Below are 17,901 nucleotides of genomic sequence, written 5' to 3' on the forward strand. Positions count from 1 at the left end.
CACTGTCCGGTGAGTCCCCATCAGCCACTCACAGAGTACCCGAGACCCTTCCCATCTGACCGGCTCAGCTGTGCCCCTGGCGAGTGGCAGGACTGGCTGGGTAGTGGCCATGTCACCCAGGAGTCTGCCCAGCTCCCTGAGCTAGTCCATGTGCAGAGGTCACTCAGATAGCCAAGAGGACCGTGAGAATCCTGGAATACCTGGGCCACTGGGCCAGGTGTGCAGGCTGCCGTGGAGCACAGTCTCTCCCTGATCAGGGGCACCCTGCCCAGGGGGACTCCGGGCACAGGACAGGCGGGCCCAGTGAGCCCAACCCTGGCAAGAACCCCCCGCTCTGCTCATCCTTCACCACAGGACCTGTCCCTGCCCTCCCGTCCAAGCACAGAGTGACAGGTGGGGGCACAGCCTTCAACAGCCCCGAGCTCCCAGGAGGATCTTGGGACAGTTGGGGGGTCCCAGGGGAGAGGTCCAGCTTGGGCAAGGATGGGAAGGATTTGGACACAGAAAGGAAGGAGGACCAGAGGTGGGGGAGGGAGGCCCATGGCCTCAGTCAGGGAGAACCAAGGAGGTACAGAAGCAAGAGCAACAGTGGGAGTGGGGGGTGAAGGGGAGGTGGGGGAGGGAAGGCCACAGTGCGCAGGCCAGGTGGGTGCTGGGAGGAGAAGGGAGAGAGATGTCACCCCACCCACTGCCCCTCTCAGCTTGCTCAGAGCTCAGATACCACCCAGGCTGAGCCACTGGCCTCACCCTACACCTGAGCTCCCACAGGACTCCCTACGGCTGTAGGCATGGGGAGGCCATTCCCCAAGGGCCCCAATTCCAGGCCCTGGTGCCCCACTCCATTGTGGGACCTCCACCCACAGAGGGTTAGAAAGCTGGGCACCACTTGGCTCTTGTTCTACCCCAAACATCCCTGCTGAGGGCCGGCCACACCTATGCTTCCCCCGCAGCCCCCCACGGCAGCCAGAGAAGGCTCAGGGCTCCAACCAGACTTCCACACACCCTCGGTGCTGGCCGAGCCCGCCACTCAGCACCCTCCCCGTCCCAGGACACCCCAGGTGCTCTCAGCTCCCAGCAACCCCATCGTGTAACCCCTCACAGCCATCTGTTTGTCTGACTCAGCAGTGGGTCTGTCTCTGCCAACGTTCCCTTACTTGCTGGGCACCCCAGACCGAGATAGGCGCCAGTGAGAGGGAAAGGCTGTGCTGCTGCAGGGGCTCAGTGTCACCCTGAGTGTCTGCGCCCGATAGCTTCCTGGAGCCCCTCTCCTCCCCCGCAAAGAGCCCTCTCTGGGAACACCCCAGAGAAGGTCTGCTCCAAGGGAACCGTCCTTTTGGGGAACTCACAGAAGGGCAGCAGTGTTGATGGATGACCAGGGTGGGGGCTCTGCTGCCCCTGACCACCCACCAAGACAAGGCATGGGCACGGCTGGCAGAAGCCAGCTGGCCCCACTCACAGAGGAGCCCAAGGCCCAGGGAGCAGAAGCCCCCTTGCTGCAGCAGCCTAGGGTACCCCGCTGACAGGGACTGGCCGGGGCCGGCCAGCACCCACCTTGGCACGGACACGATGGTGGCCTACCCTCCCTGAGCCCCTACCATCCTGGCCAAGGAATAGGCCTGGACCCTGTTCTGCCCCCTTGGGGCCCCACCTGGCCATCCACCACATTGCAGAGCTAACAGGACCGAGCAGGACAGCCCCGAGCTGCAGGCCTCATGCCCAGGGTCCTTAATCAGGACAGCCTCCTGGGCCATGCAGAGCCCCCAGCCAGGTGAGCCAGAGTCAGGCCACCGCAGAGCCCCTGGCTGGGGCTGCCTTCCTAGAAGGCTCAGGGGCTGATACCTCAGGGGTTGGATCTGGGCATGCAGGACCCTGGGGTTATCCAGACCGCAACCCACAGCACCCCAGAGGTAACCCCCACCCCTCTCTGAGCTCATGTCCATGTCCACCCACTTCCTGATGCTCCTCCCTGTCCCTCCCCAAGGCCAGGCCAGAGAGAGACGGAGGCGGAGGGCAGGGCCCAGTCCAGGTCAGGGTGGGGGCAGGCCGGCCCTGACCCGGTTCTCTCCTTGAGACCTTGTGTCACAAAACCTGCTGTGCTTGTCCCGAATGGACTCTTTGTGTCCCATTGCCAACCGTGGGCCCAAGAACCTGCATCACTGTGCAGATCTGAGGTTCCCACAAACCAGATGGGGGCTGGGCCACTCGTGACCCCAAGGCCCAAATCGTGGATGAAAAAGCCGTGATGGAGTCCTAGCTGTTCACTGCACCGAACTGGCTGGGGGCTGACCCCAGGCAACAGGGCCACCCACCCCGGGGCAGCAGCCTGCCTACACCCATCACTTCCTAGACACCCACTCCTCACGTCCTGGCAGTGGATGAGGGGCTGCCCTGACCCCCACTGCATCTTAGTTCAGGTGCCTGCACCTTCCTCTCCCAGGTGTGCGTCAGAGCTGGTGCACAAGGGCGTTGGTGCCCCTCTGCAGATCTGCACATCAGGCACAAGAACAGAGAGGAAGGCGCCAGGGGCGGGGGTTTAAACCCACAGCCTGGCTGCTCTCCGGCTCCGGCGGGTGCAGTGCCCACCTGCTAATTAGGAGAGCAGTTCTTTCCTAATCTTTTAGGGTTTCCTTCTGTCAGATGAGAAGGAAAATCCGAGCCCTCATGACAGTGAGCACGGAAAAGCCCAAGTTCAGATCCTTACACAAGACCCATCCTATCTGTGCTCCCAGAGGCAGGGTCTCCTAGGGCTGGGGCCTTGAGGGACCCTGTGGTGGGGAGTAGGGGATTACACAGTGAAAAAGACCTCTGGGGTCCACGGCCGACTCCATTCCCCGGCTCTGAAGGTTCTAACCCAGCAGTGAGTGAATGCGAGTGCACACGCTCCCCTGGGGCACACGCCGGGTGGGGACACCCCCAGAAGGCAAGAGAGCATCTGGTGCCGGATGCTGGGCCCGTTCTCCCTCCTGCCCCCCTCCATTGAATCCCCAGGATCTAATCATGAGACAGTGGTGAGCACATCACCCAGAAGGGACCTCAGGGGCCCAGCAGCCACCATCCCCAGGGCCGGCAGCCTGAAAGACCCCACAGTCCAGGCAGAGCTCAGCCTGACCCACAGAAGCCAGGACATGAGGAAATGGGGCCCATGGCCCAGATGCTGGCCTCCCCTGCGCTGCCCTGTAAGTGCCAGAAAGTCTGACATCAGCCTCAGCCACCAAGGGCCAGAACTGCCCAGTGCTGCCCGGAGGGCCCCTGCCAGCCAGAGTCCACCCACTGCACACAGAGGGGCTCACAGCCTCACTGGTGACAGTTCGGGCTGATTGGCCCTGTGCAAAAGGCACTGAGCTGGGAGCTGAGGGACTGGCCACGCCAGCCCAGGGGGCACAGTGTGGACCCAAAACAGGTCAGCATTGTTCCACAGAGTCTGGAATGCTTCCCTTGGGTGATCCCCCTCCCACTCCCCTGCCCTCCTTCCCTGCACCCTCCATCCCTGGCAGCCAGCCCCTCACCCTCCTCCCTGCAGCTCCCGGTCATCCAGCTTCTGCAAGCAGTGCTCCTGGCCCGGAGGATTATCAGTGGTGGGGGGCGGACCAGAGTCCCCAGACCCCCTTCCTCTGCCTGGGTCAGCCCATCCCACCTCCCCACTTCACCTGGCACCCCAGACCACCAGAGGGAGAGGCCACTGGGGGGCTAACCCTGGCCACGGGCGAGGAGCCCAGGGTTCAGATGTGGGAGGCCCACACTGGAGGGGGGGGGCTCGTCCATTGGGGGAGGGCACCTTGAAGCAGGCTGAAACCCGCCCGGAGAGAGGAGGCGGCAGAGCACAGAGCCAGGGCTGCGTGTGGCGGGAGGGGAGGAGGCGGGGCTAACCACGAGGCTGGTGAGGTGCAGAGACGCATGCTGGGGCCAGGAAAGCCTTTCCGAAGGGAGACAAGAGTGGGCACCCCAATTCTGCTTAAGCTTTGGCGAGAGAGCCAGCAGCTACCAGAAGGATTAAAGGGAACCAAAGGTGGGGTCCTTCTCAGGGCCTGGCCTGCACAGCTGCCGCGCGGGAGAAGCCAATTCTTGCCAAACCGAAAAGATGGGGACGTTTCCAAATGAAGCCCCTCACAGACCGCCCGCCGTGGGGGACTGGCCTCTCACTGATGACTTTCGTTTGGTTTGCTTGTTTTGTAACATCTCAGATCCACAGAGGGGGGAAAACGTTGGAAGGACCCAGCTCTTTCTGGCTGAGACTGCAGAGCCCACACCCCGTTTCTCCCGGTGCCCTCGCTCCCCTGAGCCCTGAGCCCACGCCTATCTGACAGCGGAGTGACTCCCGGGCCCACAATCCAGGGCTTTCTAGAGGCCTGCGTGGAGCTGGCCCCCAAGGCTTCAGCCCCCTGTCGGGCTCAGGGAGGCCCAGACGCGGGGCATCTCCGAGGGAGAGAGCCCACATTTGCATCCAGGAGGCCAGCATGTCACTCCCACGGAAAACTGGTCAGAATAAATCTGACATTCACCCGCGGGAGCCTGCTTCCTTCCAAGAGAAGTCGGGGCGGGGGGGAGGGGCTTTCGTTCCGGGGTCTGCATCCAAGGGCTCCTCATGTGAACCTCCTAATCTGGGGCCAGCCTCAGCCTTTAGTTTCCAGGCCTGGTGCTCCAAGGTCAAGACCTGCAAAGGCTCCCACTGGCTTAGCCCAAGGAAACAATCTCAGACTCAGAGAAGGTCACCGTTGAAACCATCTTACACTTTTCATATGTTTGTCAAATCTAAATGCAGTTGTCCCGTGAGCCAAACGTCCTACCACTGCTGCTGGGTTTCTAGAGTTTTCCTTCACCTGTTTTGCTCCCATTCCACGGTCATAAAACCATTAATGGCAGCTGCATCTGCCCAATCTGCCGGCAAGGTCTGGGGTACCCCGGGGCCTCTGCTCCATCTCCTGACCTTGGTTTCCCTCTTCTGTCCAGGAACTGTAATGGGCCATCTCTGCAAAGGGCACTTCCCAAGAAGCATGGGCCCTGTGTGCCATGTCTTGCCAGGATAGCCTGGAGGTGAGGAGGAATGAACTGTCCTCACCTTTGGATGGAGAAAGGCTCAGGGAGAGGCAGGGTCCACTGGGCCCCAGGCTTGCGAAGCAGACCGGCCCCTGCCTGAGCACCAGCTCTTCCTTCCTGCCCTGCAGGATGGTCTCCTCCGGGTTCTGTTCCTTCTCCCAGAGGGTGTGGCAGGGAGAGCAAACTGGGAGCCACCCCCTCTGGGGCAACAGCAGAAGGAGGCTGAGGGGAGTGAAGCCGCCTCAGTGGGAGGTGCGTGCCGAGACGCAAACCCCCACTCTCCCAGATGCCCCCACGGACTCCCTCCCAGGGTTCTACAGCCTTTCTGCTGGAGGAGCTCTGCCCGCTTGGAGCAGGAGGGCCGTGCTCTGGGTGCATGGCCCCTTCCATGACTGGGACCCTAACTGTCCCTGCTGGGCATACTCCAGGATGGCCAGGAGCCCTCTCGCTCCCTCACGTACTCTGCTCGGGGAGGCCAGCCCCGCGGCCTCCCTCGGCCTGGGGTTCCGGGGAGCTGCCCTGACGGCGGTCGAATTGTGCCCGCAGCAGTGCTCCTGCGTAAAAGAGCTGGTTCCTTCCCAGCATGCCGTCCTCGACCTCACCAACCTTCCTACTAAACTGAACAGGGGGGGCCGGTCGTAAAACGGGTCCCGGCCGTCGCACAGCGCGTGCTCCGGAAAGACGTCGTCCTCCAGGTCCTCCTCCTCCTCCTCCTCCTCCTCCTCCTCCTCCCCCACGCTCTGCTCCTCGGCAGGCTCGGTGGCGTCGGAGTCGGGGCTCGAGAAGGTGGGGGAGGGGGTGAGAGCAGCCATGCGCTCGCTCATGCATGTGTTGAGAAGAGGGTAGCTGTTGCAGCCAGAGATGACTGAACTGAGGTTAGTACGACAAGACAGAGAGAAGTTAACACCAGCTACTCGCAGGGACGGACGGGGGGGCGGGGTGGGGGGGGGCTTCTGTTCAAAACCAAACACACAAACCATCAGGAATGTTGCTTCAAAAGACAAGAGAACCAAAGTGCACCCCGTCCCCAGGCTTGGAGAGAAACCGCACATGTGGTCAGTGGAAGGCTATGGAAAGTTCTGGAAAGCACCCGCTGGCATGATCCTGGCCGGGTGTGGCTGAGGTTGTGTGAGGACAGGGTGACTCACATTCACACCCGTGGACACGTGCAACCTGGAGGCCATAGCCCCTGGTGGCAATGCCGAGACCCCCTCCCCTCCTGGTCTCCCAAATTACAGGGCCCACTGGCCTGTGGACAAGAATGGCTGGGGAGGTGCCTCAGACCCAGGAAGGATGAGGACAGGGGAGTCAGGGTGGAAAAGGGCCTCTTGCTGGGGTCCCCCAGCCAGGAGTCTCGGCCTTGGGAGGAGGCCCATTCCTTGCCCCCACCACCTTCTCTCTCTCTCTCTCTCTCTCTCTCTCTCAGCCCAGGGAGGGAAGGAGGCGCCCACCTGCCCACCAGCCGGAACCAGGGAAAGCGGTCGTAGAAGGGGTCTCCGCCAGTCACCACGTTGTCACAGTCCTCGATGACACTGGAGGGCACCTCTGCCGCCCGGTCGTACATCTCCCGCATCAGGTCCAGGCGCTGCCTGGGGTGGTGGGGGGGTCGGTAACAGACGTCACCATGGGTGGAGTGTGGGGCAGGCCATGCCTCCCGCCGGGCCAGCAGGCTCCGCCCAGCTCTGGCCACAGCTCGGGGCTCAGCGTGGTTTGCTGACAGAGCCTCCTCACTCCTCAAACTCAGTCAACCTGGGCAAATTCCAAGTGAGCACGCGAGGCACCGCTAAATAGCCTCGACGCTGACCCAGGGACAGCGAGGCGACGTGAGCAGACAGACCGGGCCTGGAACAGGAGGCAAGGGGACCGAGAAGGCCCACGAAAGCCCAGGTGGGGCAGCTCGGGGTGGGGGATCGTGTCTCCAGGCCCTTAGAACCCAAAGGAACAAAGGGCAGATTGGTGATCGGATGCAGTCATAGAAAATATTTTTTAAATGATTATTGCCAGTAAAACCAACACATTGTAGAAGAAAGAGAATGGGGTCATTTCCCCCTAGAACTCGGGAGTGACAGGAACGTGGTGCTCGTCCTGACACGAGTCCCAGCATGGCCCCAAGGACGGTGGGAAGGGGCCATGGGCATGGGCCCTGGCTCGCACGAGTCAGGGGAGCACATGTCCCTGCGTGTGTCCACGTGTGAACAAGCCATACCAGAGAGGAAGGTGTGCGAGTGTGAGTGTGGAGGGGTGTGTGTGGGTGGGTCTGGGGAGGACTGAAATTAATGGATTAATGGTCATGGATTAATGACATCTTCTGTTCTCTGTAGTTGACGACCTCGTGACATCCCTGGGGCCCGCCAGCTAGGTCAGCCTGTGAATAACTCATGGGTGAGCCAACCTGTCGCACACAAACCAACCCACCCACCCTTACCTCACTCACACACCAGAGCAGCACCCTTGCCTGAAACCTCCAGACGGTCAGGCACATGGCAGCCTGGGCAGCCCTGTGCCTGGAGTCCACCAGGATAGTTCCAAGTGGCCAGTTCCATGGATGGCCCTGCCCGCCAAGGCCTCACCCAACTCTACTCCTGTCTCCCTCCTGACGCCCGGAGCCCTCCCACCAGCACGGCCTGCCTCTGTGCGGAGCCCCCATGCCCAGGGGACCACAGCAGCATCAGACTTTCCTCTGATGGCATCGACCTCTGTCTCGCTCAGTCTCTCTCCAGATCGAGTCGAGTCGCCCATTACAGTGAGCATGTGGGGCGCATGGAGGTGAGTCTGTGAAAGACGCCTCTCACAGCCACAGCTGCACCTCCCATCTGACCCCTCCAGGTCCCTCCGAGCCCCTCTGCCTGGGATCCCTTGGGTCCTGAGGTGGACAGGCACCCTGCTGAGCTCTTCTGAGAGCCCACCCACCTCTCGGGGCCTGCTTTGACCATGCTGGCCCCACGCCGCCCCCACTGTAGCACCGTGAGCCTCATCCCCCATTTCCTCCACAGAAGCCCACTGAACCTCACTACTGCTTCGGCAAAGGGAGAATGCAGCTTCTATAACCGCACTTTTCCTTCAGATTATAAAAGCCATTGCAGCAGGAGAAACACCTGCCTCGACATAGGAGCTCACAGGGCATGCCCCCCCACACCTGAGCTTCTCCAGCGTCCAGTAGTGGGTTGCCCCATTCTTCTGGTCCTGGACCTCCACGGCCACAATGGTGCGGGGGAAGGGGCGAGTCTCCCGGTCTTTGGCGGCCTCAGGGGGCAGCAGATCCGGTGGCAGCGGGGAGTAGAGAGTGTCCGTGAGGAGGACGAATTGGAACTGGACCTGCAGCAAGGGGGAGGATGGCGGCCATCAGCCCTTCAGTGAATGGAGGCCAGACCCCAGAGCCCTTCCTTCCCATCTCTAGGCTGCACTGGAGCCTTCTGAACGGCAGCCAGAGAGAAAGTAGCTCCTGCTCCCTGATGCTCCCTGAGCCTGAGGCCACACGCCCGCCCGGGTCTGTCCCCGGGCCTCCCTCTCCCTGCCACCCCCGCTCTCAGGGCCCCAGGTCAGGGGTGGCAGCTGTGCCCTCCCCCAGGGGAGCAGGGATGCCTAGCACTGGGTCGCCCCTGTGTGCATGTGGCCACAGTGAGCGAGCGGGCAGTGGGGCAGGAGCCCACCTTCTTCTTGAGCTCGACACTGATGGCATTGGCCTCCTTGAGGAAGATGGCGTTGCCCCACAGCAGGTCCCGCAGTGACGTGAACTGGTACCACTTCCACTTGCGGAAGGCCCAAAGCGCCAGCTCACACTCTCTCTCGGTCCACTGGACTGTGGGGAAAGGTGTGTGCAATCGTTGCAGAAAGGCCGCGACACGCCACTCTGGCCACAGCCCGGGGCTCTGTGTCTGGACCCCCAGTGTCACACCGACCGTTCCGGGCACTCAGAAAGAAGGAAATCGGTGGAAAGGTCTGCCCCAGGGAATGGCCTGAAAGGCCCAATGGGCCCTAGAGAGGCCACCCAGAGCCAGAGCACTCGGAGAGGCCGTCGAGCTCAGAGAGGGCCGTGGTAGCACCCTTACAGACATGGGGGGCCCCCGGCAGAGGTAGGTGCCTATAGGAGGACGGCAGGAGGGCCAACCAGGGCTCAGCCTCATGCCCTGTCTCGGCTCACATGCCTCTGCCCCCCAGGCCCACAGGAGGAAGGACACAGGGACACTGGGACAGGCCTGTCTGGCTCCCAGGCTCGGCCCTCTCACCCAGTGCCCCTGCCCCGAGGGAAGGAGCCTCATCGGATAAACGGCTCCACACAAGGGCATGCCAAGGTCACGTCTGCACAAAGGTCCTGACCAGCTGACTGCGGGCCAAGCTGGACATGAACCCCAGGCCTGATTCCACCCCTTCTGCCCCGCTGGTGGCCCCCCTCGTGCCCACAGCAGCTGAGGTCAGCAGGTGGGCCACCTGAGTTAACGCTCAGAAAGGGGGTCCTGGGTAAGAAGCAGTGACCGGGTCCCAGGTAAGAGCACCAGCCTCGTGCTGGCAGGACGGGAGAGCAGAAGCCACACCCTGCCCACAGCACCTCTCCACCATCCACGCTGTTCCCGCCAAGACTGGCCTGCGTGCCAGAGCCCAGCTGCCTCCCTGCCGGAGCCCAGCCCCTGCTCCCCAATCCGGCTGCCATGGGCACCTCCCAGCGACAAGGAGGCCTCTCCCCATGTTGGGCCAGGGGCCCCAGGGCAAAGGTGAGGAGCAGCGTGGGGGCTCCTCTTGTCCGAGACCCCTCCCCAGCCCAAGGCCCACGCCCCATCCACTTCGAGCCTCTCACCTTCATCCTCGGGCTCTTCCTCCTCCTCGTTCACCTCGGGGTAGTACCTGGAGTCCATCTGCCTCTGCAGAGCCTCCAGCTTGCTCTCGTAGTCCTGGCCACGGGAAAATCCCTGTGGACCCACGCAGGGACCGGACCGCGTCCCTGCCCTCCCGCCTGGGCCTCCCTCTGTGGGCCCCAGGGCCTGCACCACAATGACGGCTGGCTGAGCGGGGACCCCGGCTCCCCACCCTGCCCCTGGCCCAGGGCCCAGTGGCCGCCCTCACCAGCCTCTGCTGCTCTAGCAGGTATGTGGCCTCCTCCCGCTCCCGGCGGTACTGGTCCTCCAGCTCCTGGAGTCTGCAAGAGCGGACTGGGGTGAGTGCGCACAGGGGGATGAGTGGCAGGATGGGCGCAGGGACCCTAGCCTGGGCCTCACCTCTGCTCCATCTCCTGCTTCATGTCAATGCCCTGCTTCTCCAGCAGCTCTCGCTGTGCGAAGGCCCAGTCCACGGGCTCGGCGGGCGTCTCCGCACAGGGTGTGCGCTCCCGCTCCTGCCTCGCCTGCTCAGGGTGGTTGAACCGGAACACGTGGCTCTTTCCCATGATGATGCGGTTTCCTGGAGGACAGAAGCCAGGCCGGCAATGGGGCGGGGGCTGTCCTGGAGGTGGCTTCCAGGGATGGGGGCAGGGAGGAGGAGGGGATAGCAGGACACATGCGCTTCCTCCGGCTGGCCCACCCCAGGGGGGCCGCCGGAAGCCACCCCAGGTCCCCACTCTGGACCCACCAGCCACCTGACCTGTGGCCCAGGACCTCGCTGTATCCCCAAATCCACACCCTCCGTGTCTCCCCATATAGCAGCCAGCGATGTCTGCTAAACAGTCCTGGCACTTTTCCAACAGACGGCCCTTTCCCTACCCAACAGGGGCCACTGTCCTGGCCATCCTGACCCTGTGCCCTGTCCGTGGACACTCCTCCACCCCCAGGGGCTGTGCTCAGGCCCCTCCTGCAGCGTGGGTTCAAGGGTCCTTCCCTTCCCACCTGCCTCCCCAGCTGCTGGAGCATGACAGGGTCCAGCCTGTGTGTGCCCAGGGCCCCCCAGAACAGATGTGTTCACTAGGCCAGCAGCATACCCATACCTGACCGCAGGATACTGGGCTCCGTGACTTTCTTGCCATTGACATAAGTGTCTGCGCCCTCGCAGGGCTCCAGGGTCACCACGGCTATAGGACAGATGAGGGAAGGCTAAGAGGAGGACTGTGAGGGACTCTCATTTGGGTGGTTGTGCCCTCTCTGACCACGCACGGCTCGGTTCACCCAGCCACCCAGGTGCGGCCCCCATCAGACCTGTCCCCTCCCTGCTAGCTGCAAAACCCGACAGCTGGCAAACAGTACCTCGTTTGGGCCCCACAGGAGGGCCGCACCTCCCATACAGATGAGGAAGGAGTGCCCAATGGAGGGGGCGCGTGTGCCTGAGTCAGAGAACCGGGGGGGCCACCAGGGTCTCCAGATGGGCACGGATGGGAAACAGTGGCTGGCCTGTCCCCAGGAGTCCCAGAGCCCCCTGGAGCTTGGAGTCCACCCACCCAGAGGAGGGCAGACTTTGGGGACAGCATTCTGGGAGAGCCAACATCCCCAACACTGTTTAAGACAGTGACCCTGAAGTGTCCCGGTCACGGTGGGCTGCGGGCCAGACGCTTGCCAGGGAGCACACCTGGTGCTGGGGGAGCGTGGGGACTGTGATGGCACAGGGACACAGCAGGGGCCTCCCCAAGAGGGCTGCGTCCAAGACAGGCAGTGGGGACAGAGGTGGGCAGGTCGGCTGGGTAGTGGACAGATGGCAGCTCCAAGCCCAACAGGAAAGTGGGGTCTAGAAGTAGCTCTCCACACTAGATCTAGGCTCATTCCCACAGCTTACTATCCTCCTGCCCAGGGACACCCCCAGCCCACTCCAGGGGCTGGGAGGGGGCTCCTGGGTCCACGGCCCAGCACTCAGTGACCCCGTTCCCTGGAGCCACTTCCCCAGGGCCGAGATACCTTCACTGCCCCCTCGGGAGTCGCTCCGGAAGACGCAGTGCTCCTCCTTGATGAAATGCCCACTCAGGACAATGTCCTGCCGTCTCTCTGCATCCTCACGGCCCACTCTGCAGGGGAGCGGGGTGCGGTCAGCACTGGCCGGACCCAGTGCATCCAGGCCACCGCCCCCAGGCCCACCCCTGCCCCCACACAGGGGAGCCTGGCTGGACTCCACTGGGAAACACCCAGGGTGCATGTGAGCGGGCCGCAGGGGATGCCCCAGACGCAGCCGGGCCTGGAGAGCCCCATGGCACAGAGTGGCCTCAGACTTGTGTCCAGCAACAAGCGTGGGCAGACAGTAGCGTTCCAAAAGACGCCAGGGTCGGCAGCCCCTCTGTGGGGGAAGCCTGACCCCCGCAACCCCCACCTGGTGATCCCGTCCTTGATGTAGTACAGGAGGCACTCAGACATCAGTGGGTCCTCGTTCAGGTTGACCAGATGTGGTGTCTGGGGAGAGAGGAGCCCGGTCACCTCTCCTGGGGAGGCACGGGGGCCAGCAGTGACCACACACCTGACCTCTCTCTCCTCGGGGACCAGACCACCACCAGCCCGAAGTTGCCTCATGGAGACACAGTGTCCTCCCAGCCTGGCTTCCCTGAGGAGAGGCCCGGGGAGCTCAGAACCTACGTGGGAGGCACTCAGGGGGAGTTGGGAGCCCAGGAAGGTGCTGGGAGTTGTGGGGGGCCCTTGGGTCTGTCGGGTGCATGCTGGGTCCCACAGGGACCAAGGCACCAGGCTCTGGGTCCGTTCCTCCACCCTAAAAGGGAGCTATGGGACTCCATTCAAATTGAAGCACCAGGAGCTGAGAGCCCCAGTGGATCTGTGAGTCCAGAAGGATTAGGGTGCTGCTGGGGAGGGATCTGACCTCCAGGCCGAGGAGCAGAGGCTATGAAAGAAGTCCCTTCAGGCCCCCCAGCTCGGCCCCCTCCCATCTGCCAGGCCCAGCTCAGGCCCCTTCCCATCCACAGGCGTACCCAAGATGACCAACCTGTCTGAGCACTGCCCTCAGTCACCTGCCCCTTCCTGGGCAACCCCACAGGCTTCGCCCACTGGGGCCCTAGACACCTTCCTGAACTCAGGAATGCCACTTCACACCGTGTCCCAGGCTGGGGTCCTACAACCCAGTGGAAGCTCGGACAGCTTTCTTGGCTTCCCACGGGGCACCTTTGAACAAGCAGCCTCCACACCAAGCTCCAAGTCCCCCAGTGCCGCACCACCAGTCTGTAGGCCTGTGACCGTCCCCAGGTTATCGGACACTGGGGACAACCATCCCAGCCACCCCTTCTCCTAAGCAAGGAGAGCTGCGCTCTCCAGAGTCCCAGAAATGCCCTCTCAGGAAGAGGTATCCTCAGATGCCCCCAGGGCAGTGCTCAGACCAGGGCCATCAAGAGGTAATACTATTGCCTCTGCCACCAACGCAAGCCTCCAGGATGCAGGTGTCCCGAGGCCACCTGCCCCCACAGGTCTGTACACCAGCCCTGTCGTATGCCTTCCAGGAAGGGATGGGGCTGAGAGCCCAGGAACAGTCCATCCCAAGTGAAAACTACAGGCCGATCCCAAAGGGCTATGAAGCAACCTACCACCTACCCCCAAGCCTGCCCCAAGTGCAGAGCCTACCCACACGGCCCCCTCCTGTCCCCGGGGCCTTAGCTCCATGGCCTGGAGCTCATGGGGCAGAAGCAGCCTGAGGAGCCCAGCCCTACTTCCAGGGAGTGGCCACCGGGCTGATGAATGTATCACCCAGCACGCACACTTCCCTCCCCACGGTGTCTCCAGCGGCACGGAGGGCACTCCACATGCCTCTGGCTTCAGGTCCTGGCAACACAGAAGCCCTCTGTCCCAAACAACACCCGGGGGGAAAGCCAGCCACAACAAAGCTGCTCTAGGGCAGGCAGGCCCAGAGAGCCCAGCTACGGTCAGAGTAGGCTGTCACCACCTCCTTGGAGGCTTCCCAGCTTGAAACTTGGCTCCCTAAGAGCTCTAAGGGTCTGGTACTTTGGGGGAATGGGGGTCCTGGGTCCTAGAATTATCAAAGAGACTTTTCCCCAAATGCTCATGCTACAGCCATCTGAACTGCCCAACGGGTTGGTGCTCGGCTCCACGTAAGGCCCCACTGACAGGGCCAGGTCTGCAGAGCGAGCTGGGACGGGAGAGGAAGAGTCCCAGCTGGGACAGCCAGACTCCACTCTGGTTGAGCTCCAAGAGGGCAGTGCCACCCACCGTCCTGGCTAGCACAGGCTCTGGCGGGTCTTCGCCCCCCGTCCTACCAGCAGCACCCTCTTGGGCTGAGCAGGGGTGGGTCCCAGCCCTGGCCTGTCCAAGTCAGGACCACACCCCAGAACTAGAACCGGCACCTACCTTTTTGGGAGAGAACACCCCCAGGGTGCCGCCGTCTTCCCTCATGGCCACGCCCATCTCAGCCAGCAGGGCTTCCCTGAAGGGACAGTGTCTGGGTCAGCCTGAGCCTCAAGGCTGCAGGAGCCTCACTCCCAACTGACCCATCAGCTGAGCAGGAGCTGGTGAGACTCTGGCCCTTCGGCCCAGGGGCACCCCATTGGTCCATGATTGCTTGGAGAAAACTGTCACCTGACCGGGGATCGGGTCAATTGGTCCATCAGCGATGGGGGCGTCAGGGGGAGTCTCTGGTGAGAGGACATGAGCCTATTCCCCCGCTGGGACATGGCCACCCCCAGGAGCAGGAGCCCAGGGCTGGGGTGCTAGAGTCCTCAGTTTCCCCACTGCCCACCTCTCCATCCGGATGGCTTCCGTCCGCCGCAGCTTCTCCTCCCATGTCTCATTGAGCTCAGCGATGATCTTCTCTGTCTCCTGGGCAGTGGGACAGAGCAGAGTGAGGCTGGGGGTCTGGGGTGGGAGCAGACAGAGGCCCGGCTGCCAGGCAAAGGTCTGCAGGGCACCGGGGCCCCAATTCCCAGGTCTAGCCAGCACAACTCCTGAAATGTCAAGGGCTGAAGGATTAATGTATCCACAGATACAAGTCTCTTCTGTGGACACAGCCAGACAATAAAGGAAAACGGCAAAATAAACCTGGAGAAAAAGAAACACATACACATGTAAGGACCCTGAGAGACATGTAGGACACTGAGACACATGTGGGGCCACGGAGAGACACACAGGACACTGAGAGACATGCGGGGACACAGAGAGACACACAGGACACTGAGAGACATGCGGGGACACAGAGAAACACACAGGACACTGACAGACGTGTGGGACACTGAGAGACACTTAGACACAGAGAGACACATGGGACACTGAGACTGGTTCTGAGGCACAGATGTCCCTTGGCCACTGCCGGGACGCAGACGACAAGCACTTCCAACATCAGTCCCAGCTCCTTGTTTCCTTCCCAGCCCCACACCCCAGTGGGTCCTGCGCCCCAGGGTCCCCCACACACCCGCCACCCTCCATCAAGCCACAGTCCAGCCTCTGTGTGTCTGCCTGCTAAGTAAGTCAGCCCCAGCCCCATACAGCCCAGCACCCCACAGTCATTTGCTACAGGAATGACAAGCCCCTCGACTAAAAGCCAGCCGGTCCCCTGCAGGGCCGCAGGTGTGAGCACAGAGCACAGGGAGGGAGCACGGAAGCCCCTGGGACCCATCTGCCCTTCTCAGCACATGCAGCCTCTCGGGGCTGGATGCAGACCCACACGCGCTCTGCTCCCCTCCGCACAGCCCACTGTGCCTCCAGGCAAGCCTACCCTGCGCTGTCAGGCCCCTCAGGAAGGACACTGCCCCCTCCCCACCCCTGCTGGCCACGCCCTCACCTTCAGCCTCTCGATGGCCTCCTCACTGCCCGGGGCAAACAAGATGCGCTCGTGCAGGCTGGACACGGAGGCGGCACGGCTGGACAGGGCCGAGAGCGAGGACGAGGGGCTCATGCCCACCAGGGCGTTGGTCACTGTGGAGAGATTGTCAGGGGCTGGACTCAACTCCGCCCCGCCACGGTTACGGTTATTGTTCTCAAGGTCGGACATGTCTACGGGAGGAAGGGGAGGGGAGGGTGGGCAGATAGACGGGAGGGAGAGAAAAGAAAGACCAAGTTGGGAAAAAGCCAGAGGTGGGTAAAGAGAGGCAGGAAACAGAAAGCAGCAGCAGGTGCAGCCGGGGACCCAGCGCCGGACAAGCACATGCGGGGCTGCCGCCGCCTCCCCGCTGGGGTGACCCAGCCCCCAGAGCCCTCCCAGCACCCCGGCGGCAGCAGGGCACCCCCTCGAGCTCCTCTCTACCTCCCCATCCTGCCCAGACCGGCGGCCTTCCAGCAGTCTCTGCACCCCCACCGGGTCTCCTTGCCTTGGCTGTCACTGCCCTGTGGCCCTCCTGCACGCAAGTGCCCTGACACTTGGCCTCATCCTCTCTGCCATGGACGCTCCCCCCGCCCCATACCTATCACCTGCCTGACCCGCCATGTGGCCCTGAGCTTCAGGGACCATGCTGCATTGTCTGGCCCAACTGAGCACAGGGATTTGCCCCAAGGACACCTTGGAGGAGAGGTGCACTATGGGACCCCGAAAGGGCCCCTGCTCCTCCACCCTGGAGAGCCTGCTCTGGCTGCCCCAGGGTTCCATGCCCCCCCAAGACCTGGGACTTGGGGTTAGGACAACCTCCCGGCAGAAGCAGGCACGCAGCAGAGCAGCAGCAAACGTAGGACAGCACGGGGCACTAGGGAGAACGAAGGTGTCCTGTGCCCCTGGGTCAGGGAGGCCCCAAACCGCTGGCCCATGCCGCAGAGAACCGGACCCAAGGCCAGAGGGACACAGGCTGGGAGGCCCTGGCAGCATTCTCATTCGGCACTTCTGGGGGAAGGGGCCTTGTGGTGTGGGGGGCCCAAGGGAGTCTGGAGCTGGGAGCCAGGGGGCAGACCCGGCCTCCTGAGGCCCCCCAGGGCTCCCCGCCCTCAGGCGCTAGCTACCAGGCTGAGCTTCCCAGGCCTCTGGGAGGACAGGCTGGGCTCAGCCACTTAGGCCTCCCTGTGGCCTCGGTTTCCCGTACAGACATAGGCTGAGCCAGGAGCCTAGATGCACCAGGCAGGGTGCCCGCATCTACCAAGACACCTATTGCCCAGCCCCTGAAAGGGGGAATGGCAGAGGAGGGCTGAGTAGCTGCCTCCCCGCCGTGCTGCCCTACACCCCGCGGAGCAGGGACAGAAGCAGGGAAGCAGGGAGCAGCAAGGGGGATACACACATTTGGGTCCTCCGGGCACAGTGTTGGCTACGGGGAGGGGAGGCGTGGGGGAGGGAGGAGAGACAGAGAAACAGAAGAACAGGTTTGTCTCCAGAGGGCCTGAGGCCCGCCCATCGCAGGCCAGGCACCAGACTGGGTGGCAGGGGTCTTTGGCGGACACCCGGGGACCGCGGCCTCCCCAGCAACCCCGGCACGCTGATGTGGCTTCCAGGGAAACTGTCCACGGCCTGCTTGGGCCAGCACCAGACCCAAACCATGCTGTCCACCCCAGCCAAGGCCAAAACCGCAGCCTCCCCCCAAGGTGGCTTGCCCAGGGACTCAGAGCTGGGCTGGGATTCAGGCCCTCATGCCATGAGGGCAGCCGGACTGGCCCCAGCCAGCCAACGGGTGGCTATCTCGAGGAGGGAGGCTACCCCAGCCTGCCCGCCCCGCCCAGGACAGGCGGCCCGGACACTCACTGTCAGTGATGTCCCCGAGACCCTGGGCATACAGCAGGTCCCGCAGCCGGGTCACCTCGTCCTTCAGTTCACGGATCAGCTTGTTGTTCGGGTCCTCGTTGATGACGGCGTTACAGCGGATCTGTTTGGCCCGGTCGGCATACCTGGACGGCCAAGAGAGCTGTGGGCTGTGCCCGCGGCTGGCAGGCCCAAGGGGGCCCAGAGCTCTGCCCAGGGCAGAGCCACAGTGGGAAGGACCTCAGCAACTGGGGCCCAGGGGCCGGACACAGAGCAGGTCACCCCACCTGGAGCCAGTGGAGCCACTGGCCAGAGCCCTACAGGGGGGTCACCTAGCCCTGCCCCACATTTGGGGGAACTGAG

General features: G+C 63.0%; 1 protein-coding gene across 21 annotated transcripts in view; it reads right to left on the reverse strand.

Moving 5' to 3' along the window:
- The window catches only part of KIF1A (kinesin family member 1A), a 92,845-nt gene that overhangs the window by 30,496 nt on the left and 44,448 nt on the right, over positions 1–17,901 (reverse strand). For 5 of the 21 annotated variants that reach the window (XM_046018520.1, XM_046018524.1, XM_046018523.1 and 2 more), the window contains exons 13-27: positions 17,542–17,684; positions 17,084–17,110; positions 15,667–15,878; positions 14,629–14,708; positions 14,241–14,316; positions 12,250–12,329; positions 11,844–11,950; positions 10,946–11,029; positions 10,245–10,425; positions 10,093–10,165; positions 9,827–9,920; positions 8,685–8,833; positions 8,171–8,349; positions 6,486–6,623; positions 5,641–5,904 (exon numbers count right to left, since the gene is read on the reverse strand). In XM_046018520.1, the coding sequence (XP_045874476.1) occupies positions 5,641–5,904; positions 6,486–6,623; positions 8,171–8,349; positions 8,685–8,833; positions 9,827–9,920; positions 10,093–10,165; positions 10,245–10,425; positions 10,946–11,029; positions 11,844–11,950; positions 12,250–12,329; positions 14,241–14,316; positions 14,629–14,708; positions 15,667–15,878; positions 17,084–17,110; positions 17,542–17,684 (1,887 nt within the window). The remainder of the gene's footprint in view (positions 1–5,640; positions 5,905–6,485; positions 6,624–8,170; positions 8,350–8,684; positions 8,834–9,826; positions 9,921–10,092; positions 10,166–10,244; positions 10,426–10,945; positions 11,030–11,843; positions 11,951–12,249; positions 12,330–14,240; positions 14,317–14,628; positions 14,709–15,666; positions 15,879–17,083; positions 17,111–17,541; positions 17,685–17,901) is intronic. The other 16 variants (XM_046018533.1, XM_046018532.1, XM_046018530.1 and 13 more) reach the window with 5 other exon arrangements.

Source organism: Meles meles, chromosome 9 (genome assembly GCF_922984935.1).
Source record: "Meles meles chromosome 9, mMelMel3.1 paternal haplotype, whole genome shotgun sequence".
Taxonomy (NCBI): domain Eukaryota; kingdom Metazoa; phylum Chordata; class Mammalia; order Carnivora; family Mustelidae; genus Meles; species Meles meles.